This window comes from Pararge aegeria, chromosome 3 (assembly GCF_905163445.1).
Source record: "Pararge aegeria chromosome 3, ilParAegt1.1, whole genome shotgun sequence".
Lineage (NCBI taxonomy): Eukaryota > Metazoa > Arthropoda > Insecta > Lepidoptera > Nymphalidae > Pararge > Pararge aegeria.
Genome location: NC_053182.1, coordinates 19616215 through 19632850, shown reverse-complemented (window position 1 = coordinate 19632850; position 16636 = coordinate 19616215). Strand labels below are relative to the sequence as shown.

The 16636-nt window shown below is 37.2% G+C and overlaps 1 protein-coding gene across 1 annotated transcript in view; it reads left to right on the top strand.

Moving 5' to 3' along the window:
• LOC120637450 (dual specificity tyrosine-phosphorylation-regulated kinase 2) overlaps positions 1-16636 on the top strand; it is a 71675-nt gene continuing 55039 nt past the window's right edge. Inside the window, exon 1 of the mRNA XM_039909299.1 lies at positions 1-44. Within this exon, the coding sequence (XP_039765233.1) occupies positions 30-44 (15 nt within the window). The 5' untranslated portion in view covers positions 1-29. The remainder of the gene's footprint in view (positions 45-16636) is intronic.

The following is a 16636-nucleotide window of genomic DNA, read 5'->3' as shown; positions in this document are numbered from 1 at the left end:
GAAAGCAACAAGTTTCACCGACGCACAACATGATTTTATATGATGTAAGTAATGTAGCTATATTTCCAGTTTGTTCTAAATAGCAGGTAACTATAAAATTAGATTATTAATTTTCAATTTAAGTTTTTCTATAGATATAATTTTAATTAGCATTTCTAATTTGTCATCATCATCATCATCTCAACCAATTGACGTCCACTGCTGGACATAGGTCTTTTGTAGGGAGTTCCACAATGCACGGTCCTGGGCCGCTTGCCTCCAACGGCTCCCAGCTACTCGCCTGATGTCATCTGTCCACCTTGTTTGGGGCCGACCTACGCTGCGTTTACCGGTGCGGGGTTGCTGCGTTTAGCGGTTATGGTAACGGCGGGGCAAGGGGTGTCAAGAATCTCCGGAAGAGATTCCGCTGCCAAACCCGACGACTGGACCTGGCAACGTATAACGCACGCACGTTGAGGACCGATGAGAAGTTCTAATTTGTAATAGGCACTTAATAAACTGAACATATTTCTGTGAACAACATAATTTTCCTACGGTGCCGTGTTCGTAAAAATAAAAACATTAGATTTAAAATAACTTTTCAAAATTTTTAAAACCGTTAGAAGACTAACATATGTATAAGCGAAGTTCTATAAACATCACTCTTAACTTTTAACGGGATGTTAAAGTTCCCGTAAAAATAAAAGGCTGTTCTAAGAAGAATATCTGGCCTAGATGCCAGACAAAAAAATTTAAACAGGTTAGTTATTTGAATGATTACTAAACTATTATTTATTTGAGTAATTATATTATTAAAGTAAGATAGTAACTCTGAAATCACCACCACAAATTAAATTTTACTTTCTTGACGTTTTTGCCCACAATATCTACTAATTGAAAAACAAACCCTTGCAAATAAGAATAATTCGCTGGTGTAGGTAGGCTCGTAAATCTTTGTGGAATCAAGTATTTACAGACAAACAAATAATAAATACTTTAGGTTGTTAAACTATTGAGGAAAAAAGTTTTATCTTAACGTTTCAACGTGCCGGTTTCTTTTTGGTGGAATTTACCTTCCAAACCGGCACGGTGGTAGGTCTATTCTAATATAAAATAAAAGTATATAAATATACTACCACTATACAAACATCGTAATCTAGCCCCAAGCTAAGCGAAGCTTGTATTATGGGTACTAAGATGACTGATTAATGTTTGTGTAAATAATATACATAAATACTTATACTATGCATAGAAATACCCAGTAACTGAAAAATATTTATGTTCATCACACAAACATTTTCCAGTTGTGGTAAACGAACCCACGGCCTTGGACTCAGAAAGCAGGGTCGCTGCCCACTGCGCCAATTGGCCGTCAAAATATTTGTATTTATATTTGATGATATTTCGGCAATATCTATACAAGCCTGTGTTATTGCATTATTTAGCTGTAAGTCTATAATCTAAGCTAAATTTACAATATTATGACTGTGTTTCAATCTAAAGCCAATCAAACAGTATTGCTGTCGTCAAATTGTCGCTGACATTTTACGACTATCGATCTAATGCTTATATAGCTCCATTGACATTTCACATACGATTCTAAAAATAGATGAATATGATACTTGTATTTATAAACGAGAACATCCCCTTCTTATTATTAAAGTTATTTTAATCATGCCTCGCCTCGTCGCGTCGTAGTAAATTTCCGTAGAACTGCTACGAATAATTCTAAACTTTGTAGCAACTCTTGAAATATTGTTTCTGCAGACTTTATAGTAACAATTTTACCTCGTAATATTAAGTTCTTTGTGATCTCACGTATTGACATAAATCTCTCTCACTCACTCACACAAAACGTTATGATGATCGTGTGAAGTGGGGTTCAAAGAGTGTTGAGAGGAATTAAATTTCCAGTCCAACATGCGATTGAGCTGATATCATCTGTTCACCTAGTGCAAGGTGTACATAGACTACTTTCCAGCATTGGGTGTGTCCACGAATCAGCATCTTGAGACGTGGACACACCCAATCTTAATCTTCATCAGAAGACAACCTGTGTGCTTCTTGATATAATAGAACATGTGTTTCGCAAATATGAAGCTATGTTTGTTACTCTGATTCTTCATACAAGACTTTATACTACGCTCCAGTATACGTAATTTCTGATAACATTTCCAAGATACTCAGAGCATCCGAAATGGTGATAGCTCAAACTTTGACTTTACATTCGGGGGGGCGAGTTCGAAACTTCGAATGCCAGGACGCACCTCTAACTTTTTTAAGTTATGAGCATTTTAAGCAATTAAAGTATAACTTGCTTCAACGGTGAATGAAAACATCATGAGGAAACCTGCATACCTGAGAGTACCAGTCCACCAATCCGCACTGGGCCAGCGTAGTGGACTTACGGCCTTAAACCCTTCTCATGGTGAGAGGAGACCCGCGCCCTGTAGTTGGTTACCTTGTATATGGGGTTATATAATGATGATGATGAGGAAACGTGGAAATGAAATAGCCTTTTAGCTTTACATCAAGTGTTGCCGACTTAGGTTATTAGCCTCCATTTTGGCGGTGAGGTTACCAATCAAGAAGGAGATTCTATTGTTATGACAGCTTAAAACATGATTTCATTACTAAATAAAAGGAACATTGCTTTCTTCATCGTTACATTTTCATAATATGAAGCACCACCTACCCAAAGTTTCTTCTAACTAGCCTGTTACACTCTCCCGTTTTCCGTAACATATTCCTTCAACCTAAAGTTGTCTGGAGAAGATTGCTTCAAGCGATAAAGCCGCCTTTGCGCGTATATTTTTACCACATATGTTTGGCAATTTCCGAATGTGTTCGGATTCATAATACATTACTGGAAACAAGCACTGCACGAAGATTCTTGTCTTCGGTTACTTACTTAGCTGTAATTGTCTTACCGAGCAATATCTAACTTCTCCACTAATGCAATTAACAGAAATTACAGCTTTAATCGTGTTACTTAACACATTCGCCTGAACATACTACTGAACTATGCGCCATGATATATAAAAGTAAAGAGTTGAAAAACGATATGACGTCTATGTATTTATTGAGTTGCTGTATACAACGTGTAACCAAATCACGAAATACTGTTGAATAAGTATATTTCATAAGGAAAAATATTGAATCAAAAGAAGCATATTTATTTTTCCATCAAAACGATTTTTATTACTAAATACTTATAATATACAGATAAAAAACCAGATACCAACAAACAACAACAATTCAAAACATTCGAAGTGTTTACTTTTGACAACCCTACTGAAGATAAAAGACCGACACGCGCAAAGTATCGCTCTGCTACGCGAAGCGTACCAAATAAAGTGACATGAGTCAATTGATTTTAATTTTGCATGTGATGTTAGAGCTGTATCTGATTTCTCTCAGTAAAAATAATGGCAGTGGTTTACTCAAAAACTATTAGTTATCGGTATTATCGGTTTCACAGATAAATCTCAGAGACCATAATGTACCTCTAAAGCCTGTAAAGAATTATTTCGGTTTTCATTTACACTTTGTTTATCTATAGCATTTTCTTTTATGCCTTTGGTTGCCTGGAAGAAATTGCTATATAGCGATGAGGAAACCAAATTGAATTTTCTACCTTTGCGCTCCATTGTATTAGTTAATTAAATCATATATTCAGTTGCAAAATTTAAAATTGCGTAAAGTTACCAAAATAGTTGTGATTGACTGAATATATGGAACTCTCTTTATCTACAAAATGTTTTAAGCATGTAAAAACTCTAAAGTATTAAAGTTGGTAAAGAGCACCTCCTGAATATCTTGATGTCTTCTTCTCGGTATCTGCCTTCCAAAGCGGTAGTTGATACACTACAGACACACAGACGTGATGTATTAAAATTGCTTATAAAATAACATAATGTTGATCTAATGAAATAAATATAAGTGTTGCACATAGTAGTTTTGCTAACAGTGGTTTGCTGTAGTATCTTATTAAATCCAGCTAAATTAGTTATTTTGTTACCTATAAGCATTTTTATAACGTTATCAATAAAAAAACTAAACCTTAAAATAAAAAAAAAACAGCTATGTACTAAATACTAATGAATAATGACGCAGGTCGTAGGTTCTATACAATCGGCACTAATTCGTGGTAGGTACGAGGTACTTACTGAAACTTCGTAAGGTTTCAGCATCAACGTGATTCAATGCCACAGCCCACACTGGTACTGAGGCCAAGTTCAGTGGATTACCTCATTATCTTGTAAGCATATCACTTGGCTAGTGTTCGCAGTGACTGAATTGTCAGTAGTTTACTAAAATATGAAAGGTTTGTTAAAGGCCAATTCGAACAAAGACAATGTTGTTTACTACTGATCACATAACAAATGGACGTTGGGGTCCCAAGGTGCTGGAATCGCTAGAACGCCCCGGTAATTCCAGCGTGGAAAACCGCAAGGTACTATTGTGTTGGTATAGATAGGTTGCAGTGGAGTGGACAGGGTCCTCGACCAGGGTGTGCATTAAGCAGGTACATGGAAAACTTTATTGGAAACAATTCCCTTTCAGTAAGAGTTATATAAAATAATCTAGGTAGACAGCTCTTTTGTGAATGTATGAAGTGCACCACCACTTGGTAGGTACTTGTTTTCTAAGTTATGAGCGTTTTTTACAAATAAATATCACTTGCCTGAAAAACAAGAAACTGCAAGAAAAACATCGTGAGAAAACCTGCGCGCCTAAAAGTTTTCCAGAATCTTCTCAGAGGCATGTCGAGTCCAACAATCCGCACTGGGCCTGCGTGATGGTATACGAACTTCGTTCTCTCTGTAGACCTGTGCATTGATGATGATGTTGAGGTAGGTACTACCCATTGAGGCCGTGGTTTTGCATTTCATTATGTCAAAAATTAGGATATTGTAATCAAAGTCGTAAAATCGATGCACTCGAAATGTGGTGCTGGCGGCGACTGTTGCGGATTCCATGGACAGCTTAACTTGTCGATCCTGGAGGAACAAAAGGTCAAAGAGATTATCGTCTACTGTACAGATACGAATCCTTTGGACATATTGTTAGGCACAAACACCTACTGGAACGACTCGTTGTCCAGGGTAAAATGGAAGGCATAATAGAAGCTGAAACACAAACCTCTATAGGCCAATGTACCCGAAACGATGAAGACTGCATTATCCAGAAAAAAATAGATTATCGTCAACCTCGAGGCCATGTCAAGAGTGAACGACTAAGGAGTAGGAATCAAAACTGACGTAGTGGACAGACGACATCAGACGTGTCTCAGTGAGCCACTGGACCCGGGCGGCACAAGGGCGTGGTGTTCGGAGCTCCCTTCAAAAACAAATATAGCATATACATCATTGTATGATACAGACAAATCAAGAGAGACAGAGTCAGAACTACCACGCTGTCTTAGTTTGGGCTCCATAGCTTTGATGCAAATAAAGGCTGCTTAGTGATAAAGCCAATTAATTGCATAAACCTGGGCTGGTACTAATAATTTCATAAAAAACAAATCCAACATCGAACAATTGGAATTTGAAACAAACTGGGAATTGAACCACTCGACCAACTAGGTAAATCCAATGGTTTGCCTCGAAAAATCCTATATATTTCTGGTCTATCTTTAAACAGTTTCCAAAGAATCTACTTTCTAAAGCCTACTCTCATTTTACCGCTCGTCTAGCCGTAAAAAATAGACAGCGAGTAGAGAGTTGATCCCTGACGAATGTCAGTGACGTCACCACTTGACGTCCCGCCATTATATAAGCATAACCATGGCACAGCTATTAGTGCTTATGTACGGGAATGTTATCACCCCTCACTACACCGCCCTCGAGTGTTCAAGTGACGGGCGATTTGCCTTCCGAGAATCGCTGCGCTTCTAACCTGTACTCCGAGCGTAGCTCGTACTCTTATAGTTAGATTCAATAGGATTTTTTATTTTTATTTATTAACTTTAAGCTTAAAACAATAATGAAACAGGAAAAAAATTACAACCAAAAAATCGGTGAATATCACAAAATTATTTGTGCTCAAATGAAATGCAAGACATGCAAAACGTCAACATAATTGATACATCATTTACTCAATCAGCAGAATTAGCCAAGTTGAAGGTGAAAATCACGTTGCATCCTCCAGTTCTAACGTTCATTTTTCTTTCCATTCAGTTTTCTAAAGATTATCAATTATTTATAGATAGCTTAGATAAGAATAGATCTATAGCATTTAGCTTCAAGAGCCATTACTTATGGCTTTCGAAACTAAATACAAGGCTAGCCTTACTACTAACTAATTTCAATGACTTTATCATCCTCCAGAAACAATGTGTGAACAATTTTCGGTGAGTAACTAATGTCATGTATTACTAAACATAATATTTTAGACATTTTCTAAGTTAATATTCAAAATATTATTAAAAAAATTTATAATCTATAGATTCTCATAAAGGATCCCATAGAGTATCGGTCCCTAGTTAGCACACATGACACTCACATATTAATTAACAGCGCACATCGAAAGAAGCCACCCAGACGCCGCCCAGAAGCCTAGAGGCAAATAAAGGTGACCTTTAAAAAAACATGACATTTATAACGAAGCATGGACCTAGTCGGCGTCTGTGACTTGGGCCATACGCCCGAAATGAAGGGCAAACTGTGTAGTAAGTATTTCGTACCCTATAACAAAGAAGTTAAGATCGTAAATGCATTGCGTTGGCGGGATAAAGGTGTGAGGCTGTGCGGAGCTGTGGCGGCGCGCGCAGTTGTAGTGATGTCGAAAAACATACTGATTTATCGATTAACTATAAGTTTACGTGTATGATACCAAAAGGACGACGTGCCGCTAAGCCATTAAGCGTTCCGGTACGACGTCACGTAGAAACCAATAATCAGTTATATTAAATCCGGTATGGCCCTAATAGGTTCACCTGTTACTATCTTAGAATGCATTAAAATTTACCTTTAGGTGAGATAGCAGTCAAGGCCTAAAACTTGTTGTGGAAAAAGAAAAATAAAGTAACTGCCTCAATTATAATACGTAGACCTTCATGCATTTAAACATTGTGGTAAGGCCTCGCTGTAAAACCCTCACCGATTGGGACATTCATAGGTGGATAATGGTGACAATATTGTGATAGCCCAGAGTTTAGGACTTCGTTGTCTCTTCCGGGGAACCAAGTTGATCCGGAATCCGGTAATTTCTGCAAATTTTAATTAGACACTTGTCTACACCGGAAACAGTTGTCGGTCCAGGTTTAAATAACTGACATGGGTTGTTAATCCTTAAGTCCCCATCCCACACTAGAAAACTTTGAGGAGTTTCACTGAGAATGCTAAAGAATTAATGAATAAACTTTAATATTAGCATCCCAAAGGTACACAAATTAAAAAAGACCAAACATAGAAGTGATTCAATTTGTATTTGTTTTCAATTGTAAGTTTTGAAGCTGTAATATGAGTCTCCAAGGAACTAGTTAGTTCCGGCAACATTTAGCGCTTGAAATGGGAACAAAATTTAAGCTGTAATTTGTATAGAGCAGCCAGTCCAGTATATATCAGTCAGAGATCACGTTCATCGAGACGAAAACTATCGACACACCCGCATCACTACCGCAGTTTCAGCATTCAGTAACCCTAGGATGGCTGCTACCGGGCGGCCGCAGAATCGCGGCTCAAATTAAAAAACACAATATCTCAAGCACCCGTGACTGAACCAGTGTATAATGTAATGTGAACAGTGCCCAGTGCTTACTCGTGCTTGGAACCATGGGCGTGGACACAGCACCGCCGCCGAGGCCTGCCGTGAGTGCAATGCGCTACTTTCCAAGACGTTTTAATTTTTAACACTGTGACAGATAGGACACAGTCAACATACATAATGCACGAATCGATAAAAAAAAGAATGAGTTTAAAACTTACGAGCACGAGTAGCGTGCATTTCATATAATGATCAAATTCAATAGAAATAGAGTAGAAAAGAAGTACTTATTTCTATTTCTATTTGTCGAATTAAAATCTAAAATTTATTTACTTCTAGTGAACCTAATAAAAGCACCTTTGTAACTTCATGTCTGTCTGTTTGTAGTGACTCTACAATCGCCATGGAAGGCAGATATTACAGAGATGAAGTCTGCAAAAAAACTCAGCAGTTGTTCTTTTCTAGCATCATCATTTTTAAAATTCTGTCTTGGGAGGGTTGAAAACGGAGCAGAGTGGAAGCCGCTCCGCTTTCATCTCTTGTAGCAAATTTGTTAGGCTAAATATACGAACTTATAATTTTTTTTTAATTATTAAAATAATAGAGCTGAAACAGCTTATTTGTAATTTTACGTTTGTTATTTTTAATCGCAAATAATAAACTAACAAAACTTTACTTCAGTTTAACTAAATTACTAAAAAAAAATCCCCACTATGACAAAAATATCTTTGAATATTTAACTTTATGAGAATATAGTGGTTGCTAGGAAGAAGTCGGCGTTGTTTTCGTCTCACACATAATGATTGTAACATGCCGATGTGTGAAAAGGGCGACTACAGAGTTTCTAGGTCATCTTCTTCGTACAATCTGCCTTTTGAACCGATGGAAGACTCACAGCAAATAGACTTAAAGATACCTACATTTGTACAACAAATGATTTTATCATGTTAGAGAATGTGATCATTGCGTTATATTTGTTTCTCGACAACCTCGCTGGTCTCTGGCTCACTTTGCATGGTTACAACACGCTCTTGTGAACGTAAAAAATTCTATAATCTGCGCATAAATGATAACTATATAATATAGAAAAAACACATCACAAATTGGTGCAAAAGTTTTGTGTAATTGTTGTAAAGAAACTTTAAAGAAGATTACAGTCTACAGAACTCTGTATTCTGAGATGTCAGCATATCCTTGTGGCCTGAAACTATAAAACATATTCAAGAACCTGCACCACATAATGCAGAAACGTTAAATGAACAAATGGGCTTAGTTTAGTTAGCTTACAGGAAAAATCAACATGGATGGAATGCTTGAGCACAAATTCTTACCTAGACCAGTCTGTCTTAAAATAAAAAACCTTCGTTCATGAACCGTCAATCCTACTAGCTATTGAATTAGTTACAAAAATTACTATATTCTTTCGATTTATTTATTGTTATTTAATAAGTACGGTGATAGCCCGGTGGGCATGACTTCGACTTCATTTATCACTTTTTTAAGTTACGAGTATGACCGTTTAAGCATTAAAATATCTCCTGCTTCAATGGTGAAGGAAAACATCGTGAGAATACCTACTGCATACCTGAGAGTTCTCCAAAATGTTCTCAAAGATGTGTAGTGATGTCGAATAACAAAAGTAAAAGCTAAGATTACACGTATTAAAGTAATAGACTACAATACTATTTAAAATAAAATAAATAAGAAAAGGTACGAGACCAAATACTATTATAATTAATACTCTAAAATATATAATGAATTCTTCAAAAAATAACTTCGTTTCATGTTCCGATACAGCTTAATTTTTAAACAGCATAGGTTTCACCCATTATGGACAGTGGCGTGCAAATCATACATGTACAAAAGCACTGCCTACCCAGAATTGTTTATATAACTGGTATAAGAGGAGGATTTTTGTCTTTTTATGCCCTCTGCTGTATGCATACCCTGGTAAGAAACCAAGTGCACGCCACTGATTATGGATGATGAAAACACCATACCCTTTATAACTGAAATCCTGAAATAAATAGAGATAGCTACGTGAATACTTTGGTATTTATGTATATATATATATATATATATATATATACATATATACCTCACTCTTGACACTATTCCGTTCTGCTGCTGACAGCAAGAGAACGGGATAATGCCAAGACAGTACTTATTCTGTCTACAAAGGTTGTAAGAGATTGCTTGCAGCAATAAGGCCGTCTTCAATGTCTACACTGTTTACTGTATACTCCTTACTGTTTCTTTTCCTGTATGTTATACGTGCAATAAAGTGTTTCTTCTTCTTCTAAATATTTCACGAAAAATAATTGCTTCTTCGATGCGGACTCGACAATGGTACGAATCAAGAACAGTCAAGTTTCACCCTTAGAAGAAAATGTTTATTGTTTTGTCTCTTAACTAATATATTCTTTTTTATTCATTATTAGCATCGTAATCAATTTGTAAGTGTTGAAGAGATTGACCCAAGCCTTCTGACTTAAACACACATGGCTGCACACACACACGTTTATTTGTGTATGTGCTAGGTACACTAAAGCTGTATTAAATAAAATTGCTATATTTATTTATTTATTCAAGACAGCTAATAATTTTTTTCTTGTTCAAATTTCTACGTTGTGACCTAATGTTCAGCTTATTACAGGTTTTCACAACGTTTGCAAATAATTTCAAAATTTAAAATTTTAAATACAGCTGCATTACAAAATAAATTTTTAAAATATTTTACTAATTAATAAGGTTATAATGTTAATAAATAAAATATAATTAATAAAATAACAATAAAATGAAATAAACCTACTGGTCTTGTGTTGTCTTTTTGATCAGACAGCAAATTAATTTCGTTACTAAATATTCCTCATTCCATTTCAATATAGTGCACATTATTTGACTAGTCAAGCCCAATTCAGGGGGGAAAAATATATAATTTGCGATTTTGTGGCGGCGGCCATCTCGGACCGATTTTCATCAAACATAGCAAAGAACACTACGGACTAATTGAAAAACAATTTCAATATCGGTTCGGGTGCTACGATGCCACAGACCCTCACTCACTCACACAGACAGGTCAAACTTATCATCATCATCATCATCATCACATCATCCCATTACTGGCCCACTACAGAGTGCGGGTTTCCTTCCACAATGAGAAGGGGTTGAGGCCGTAGTCCACCTCGCTGGCCCAGTGCGGATTGGTGGACTCCACACACCTTTGAGAACATTATGTAGAACTCTCAGGCAAGCAGGTTTCCTCACGATGTTTTCCTTCACCGTTGAAACAAGTGATATTTTAATTACTTAAATCGCACATAACTTAGAAAAGTTAAAGGTGCTGGGATTCGAACTTAGCCCCCCGAATGTGAAGTCGAGCTCCTCCTCCATCCAAAGCGCTATCACCGCTTCCGCACCGGTCAAACATAGCACCTGATAAATTTTGCGTCAGCGGTTCAAAATAACTACTTTCTTTATTGAAATTGACGTTATAGAACCCACTTTTGATTCATACATAGATATTCTCTTATCGCAGTCTAAACTATATTTGTTAACCTTATATATCCCCTCTACTTTTAAAATCTCAATCTCGCATGTCGCTGTTGAGCCCCTGCATTGCTTGACGGACAGCCTTTATTTCAAGTAACTACTTAAATACCCCACACAGACCTACAAAATTAATTCTTTACTTATAGTTTAATTTTTATACATAGGTTAAACATAGGTTTCAAATAATCAAGCGCACTTTGTAACATCAGGAAGGACCTAGCCTCTGTAACACAGGTTTTCCTTCCGCAGAGGTTAGGGCATTCTTGTAATTATTATATCCATCATTTTTAGCCTGAATAAATGTCAAAGTCAAAGTCAAAAATATCTTTATTCAAGTAGGCCCACAGGTGGCACTTTTGATGCGTACATAAGAATTACACGGTAGTGAGATGATGGCGATAACCACATTCGTAAACTTAAAACTAAAGCTACGAGGGTTCCAAACGCGTCCCGGTCTAAGAAGAAGCCCACAACAAACTTAGCCGGGTGTTTTTTTTTTTTTTTTTTGTTATCGCCATCTCACAATGTAATTTTAAATTATTAGAAGAGCAACCTGGTTAGAGCAATAATTTACACCCAAGCTTTTTTATCGTTTACGTAGTCCTTTATACTATAATAGGACTTTTCTATAAGCTTACGTTTAATACAAACTTTGAACTTTTTAAGAGACATCTCCAAGATGTCAATTGGTAGTTTATTGTAGAATTGTATGCAATTTCCTTTAAACGAATTATGAATTTTATGTAACCTAGTATATTGCACTGTAAGTTTATTCTTACTTCTAATGTTTAAATTATTACAGTCACATTTTTTCTTAAATTTAGAAATGTTTTTATGGACGTACATTAAATTTTCAAATATGTACTGACACTGTCATTATTTTAAAATCTTTAAATTTATCAAAATGATTATTATTATTATTATTATTTGGAAGTGTTTTTATTTCTCAGCTCTTGGCTGGTTTTAACTGCATTTACGGGCCTTAACCAAGTAAATGCAGTGGTGTGTTTTTATGTTAAACCAATGCTTTCGTCAACCTGCAAAAACTTTCTTACTATTCTACATGTATTTAAAATGGCAGCTTTTTGCAAACCGATGTAGAGAGATTCTTCCAGACCTATTATTTTTAAGCTATGTAGAAGACTATTGGGAATAACTCCTGTAGTATTATTATTATTATTATTATTACTTAGCCCTAACTTTTCAAAGAACCGGACGAAAGGCTTTGTACACAAAGAGAGAGTTTTGTTTCTTTAATTTTTTGGAGATTCTTTCCGTTTTATGTCTTTCTTTGAATAATTGTTTTAACAATATAAATATGTACTGGTTGATTCGTGGTGATAGCTCAGGGTTAAGGGATTCGGCCTTCCTTACGGGGGATCTTGAGTTCGATATCCGGCACGCACCTCTAAATTTTCTAAGTAATGCGCGTTTTAAGCAATTAAAATATCAATTGCTTCCCGGTGTGAGGAACCGTGAGGAAATCGGCATACATGAGATGGGTCGCTAGTTTATAATATAACTAGCTGTTGACCGCGACTTCATCTGCGTTTGAAAAATTTAAAGTATTCAGTATTGCTAAACCAGTGGCGTGCATAAAGGGTATGCACAGTGTATGCAGATGATACAAAATGAAGAAAATCCCCAGTACGAGTTATAAATACTTAAGGGTAGGCTTTTTACAACTCTTACAATGCCTATCCCTAAGTTTTTAATAACTCGTACTAAAGAATTTCTTCATTTTACATCATCTGCATTCCCTGTGCATACCCTCTATGCACGCCACTGTGCTAAACCTTATATGAGGAGTTTGCTGCTGTCCGCTGAGGAGTTCTGTCCTCTATCTCCAACCACATTCATCAGATCTACACACAATTTAGGCAAAATTAAACACATATTATAACCTCTATATTACAAAAGTAATTATTTGTATCGGTTATAATTTGTCGGAGTTAAGGTGTAAAATCTTCAAACACTTTCATCGACACTCCCAAAGGAACGGAGCTTAATGTCGGGTAAGTATTCTATATAACTTCTAACACTTCCAAAAATATGTGTACAAAGTTTCATGAGGATTGGTTAAGCAGTTTTTGCGTGAAAGCGTAACAATATATATAATATCTTTATATATGTATTTCTTGTGTGCATGTGGATGTCACTGAACTCCTCCTAAACGGCTGGACCGATTTAAATGAATTTTATGGTATGCGTTTGGGTGGCACCCTGGATTGTTAAAATTCACAAATCAGCCCCACAGATGCCGCTGGGGTCCGTTAGTATTTATATATTTGTGTAATGTTTACATTTTATTTATTGCACCACCTACCTCTTTTCTATGTTTTGTCTGCCCTGAACGAAATCGCTAAGGCCACTAAATTGTACTCACTTGCTCTATGTTTATATCTCTGTAACTAGTGTTTTCTTTGTTGTACAATAAAAGTGTATTCATTCATTTATTCATTCAACACCGGTATAAAATACAAAATCTCCACCTAAGGCTACGCTGTTAAAATATTCGTTACTACTAAAGATTGCTACGTTTATGCCTAATAAGTACTGTTCTAAGTAGACGCTAGATTAGCCACACTTTATGTTAGCCGATAAAGCTCGTGAGTTATTTGATCGCGGATTGTCGTGCTAATTTTGTTTATAACTTCGTATTGTTTTATACGCTACTTGATTAAACTGTTCAGAGTTTTCAAAATCTATGTTTCTAAGCCATTTGTTTCCAGCGGCCCCCAGAACCTTGTTTAATGTGGTCTGTCCACCTCGTTGGGGGCCGAACGACACTGCGTTTAACGGTTAAAGTTAAAGTCCATCAGTTTTCCGACCTTTATGCTCCGCCTATAGCGACTCGTTGAGCTATGTCGGTAACTCTTATTCTTCTGCGCAACTCCTCATTTCTGATTTGGTCATGTAGAGCTTTCTCCATCGCCCGCCCGTGACCCATTACAGGGCCACAATAAGAAGGGGTTTAGGCCGTAGTTTACCACGCTAGCCCAGTGCGGATTGGTGGACTCCACACACCTTTGAGAACATTATGAAGAACTCTCAGGTACGCAGGTATCCTTGCGATCTTTTCCTTCACGGTTTAAGCAAGTTATACTTTAATTGCTTAAAACGCACAACTTGGAAAAAAGTTGGAGGTGCGTGCTTTAGGTATTCGTAGCAATGATATGTCCCTCCTACCGGCAGTGGCGTGCATTTCATACATGCACGAAAGCACTGCATACCCTAAAATTGAAATATAGCCCGGATTTTTGCCATTTTGTGCAATTTTCCTGCTGTATGCATACCCTGGTAAGAAACCCAGTGCCCGCCACTGCCTACCGGTGTAAAAATTCGTAGTACTTCGGTTCCTCATACACCTTAGTAGTACGATGATCATTGTTTGTGAACACAATGGTTGTTCGGTAACGCAACGGTACAACGCTTTACTGTTACTACTTAAGAACTAAAAAATAAACGATTTTGTTGAGCTGTCTCTAGGTACGTCTTGACGTCCCAATAACATCCGTTATTAAATTTGAGATCATAAACGAATTGCAGCGCTACCTACCACGTCCAGTTGTATTTCCAAACTATGTTATTCGCGACCCGCTGCATTCTTCTTGCTTTTTGCATGATACCCGTCGCAACTTCTAAGCGATAGGTTCAATTTGAATAATTTAAAAAGGAATTTGCATAATCAAAATGAATATTTATATAACTAATTATTTGGATAAGGATTAATATAGGAATGTCAACATCTTACGAATTTTCATACTTAATTATAATTTATGGATCAAGCAGATTACCCATCCGATGATAAGTATAAAACCATCGCCTGTAAACCTATAGCCTATACGGCATGCAAGGAACACGTCCTGAAATGTCCGCTCTTGTCCATCAATATGAGACGTACCGCGTAGGTGCATGCAAGGAACACGTCCTGAAATGTCCGCTGTTGTCCATCAATCTGAGGCGTACCGCGTAGGTGCATGCAAGGAACACGTCCTGAAATGTCCGCTCTTGTCCATCAATATGAGACGTACCGCGTAGGTGCATGCAAGGAACACGTCCTGAAATGTCCGCTCTTGTCCATCAATATGAGACGTACCGCGTAGGTGCATGCAAGGAACACGTCCTGAAATGTCCGCTGTTGTCCATCAATCTGAGGCGTACCGCGTAGGTGCATGCAAGGAACACGTCCTGAAATGTCCGCTCTTGTCCATCAATATGAGACGTACCGCGTAGGTGCATGCAAGGAACACGTCCTGAAATGTCCGCTCTTGTCCATCAATCTGAGATGTACCGCGTAGGTGCATGCAAGGAACACGTCTTGAAATGTCCGCTTTTGTCCATCAATCTGTGACGTGTTACGACTCATGTGCCTGGATAATACCGTTCAGGTCGACGTCTGCCGAGTCCCCGAGTATGTATTAAAATATAACACGTTTATCACAAATGTATGGTCTTATTTTTTTTTATATTATTCATATATTTCTATAAGGCCTACTTTTATGCACTTTTACAACGTCACGTCAGTCTGTTTGTAGTAACTATACCTACCTGTTCGGAAAGCAGATTCTATGGAGTTGAAGCCAGCAAATTATACATATGCGATTGGCGCAGTGGGAAGCTGGAAATCAGAAATAAGCATGGCTGTATACCTGCCACGGATGAACAATATTTATTTAACACTTTATTTGTACACCACTACAAAGTTAGGAAAATAAAAGAACAATAGAAATACAAAGACGGAAGTAGAATACAAAAGGCGGCCTTATCGCTTAGTAGCGATCTCTGCCAGGCAACCTTTGGCAGGAAAACTATGTCACAAAAGGATCAGTAGTACTGTTAGATATTATACTAGATTTAACAAAATATATTTGTAGAAGGACGTGTGCAGTAAAAGCGAATAAACACGCGGGAGAAACTGTGAGCAGATTTAAGCATCTCAAAATAATATCGCCCGTAGGCGTTACGCCCTTCTCTTATACCTCTGACGTCACGAGTAAAAGGCCAGTCTTTACACAATATGAACATGTACTCTCGAGTCCTTAACAAGGGTCGTCAGTTATAAATAGATTTAACCGCTTGATCTAGACCTTTATAATAGCGAGTGAAGTCTCTGGGTAAAGGTATTGTACACAGGGTAGGGAGATATGATTTTCTTGATTACACTGCAAGAACTAAAAACTTCCACGATTCTTCGTATAGCACGGTGGTCCCTATCTAGGTTACCGGAGATTAAATAAGGCTACAACAGTGATTTAAATATTTAATATTTTTACAATTAAACCAACGTTCAAAGTGGACTAGTGTGAGCGGCGGGCGAGGGACAACTGACTAACGCCGGTAACAAACGTTCCTACAAGCCTTTCGGCGAAACCGCTGACGCCAGCAGTCCCGC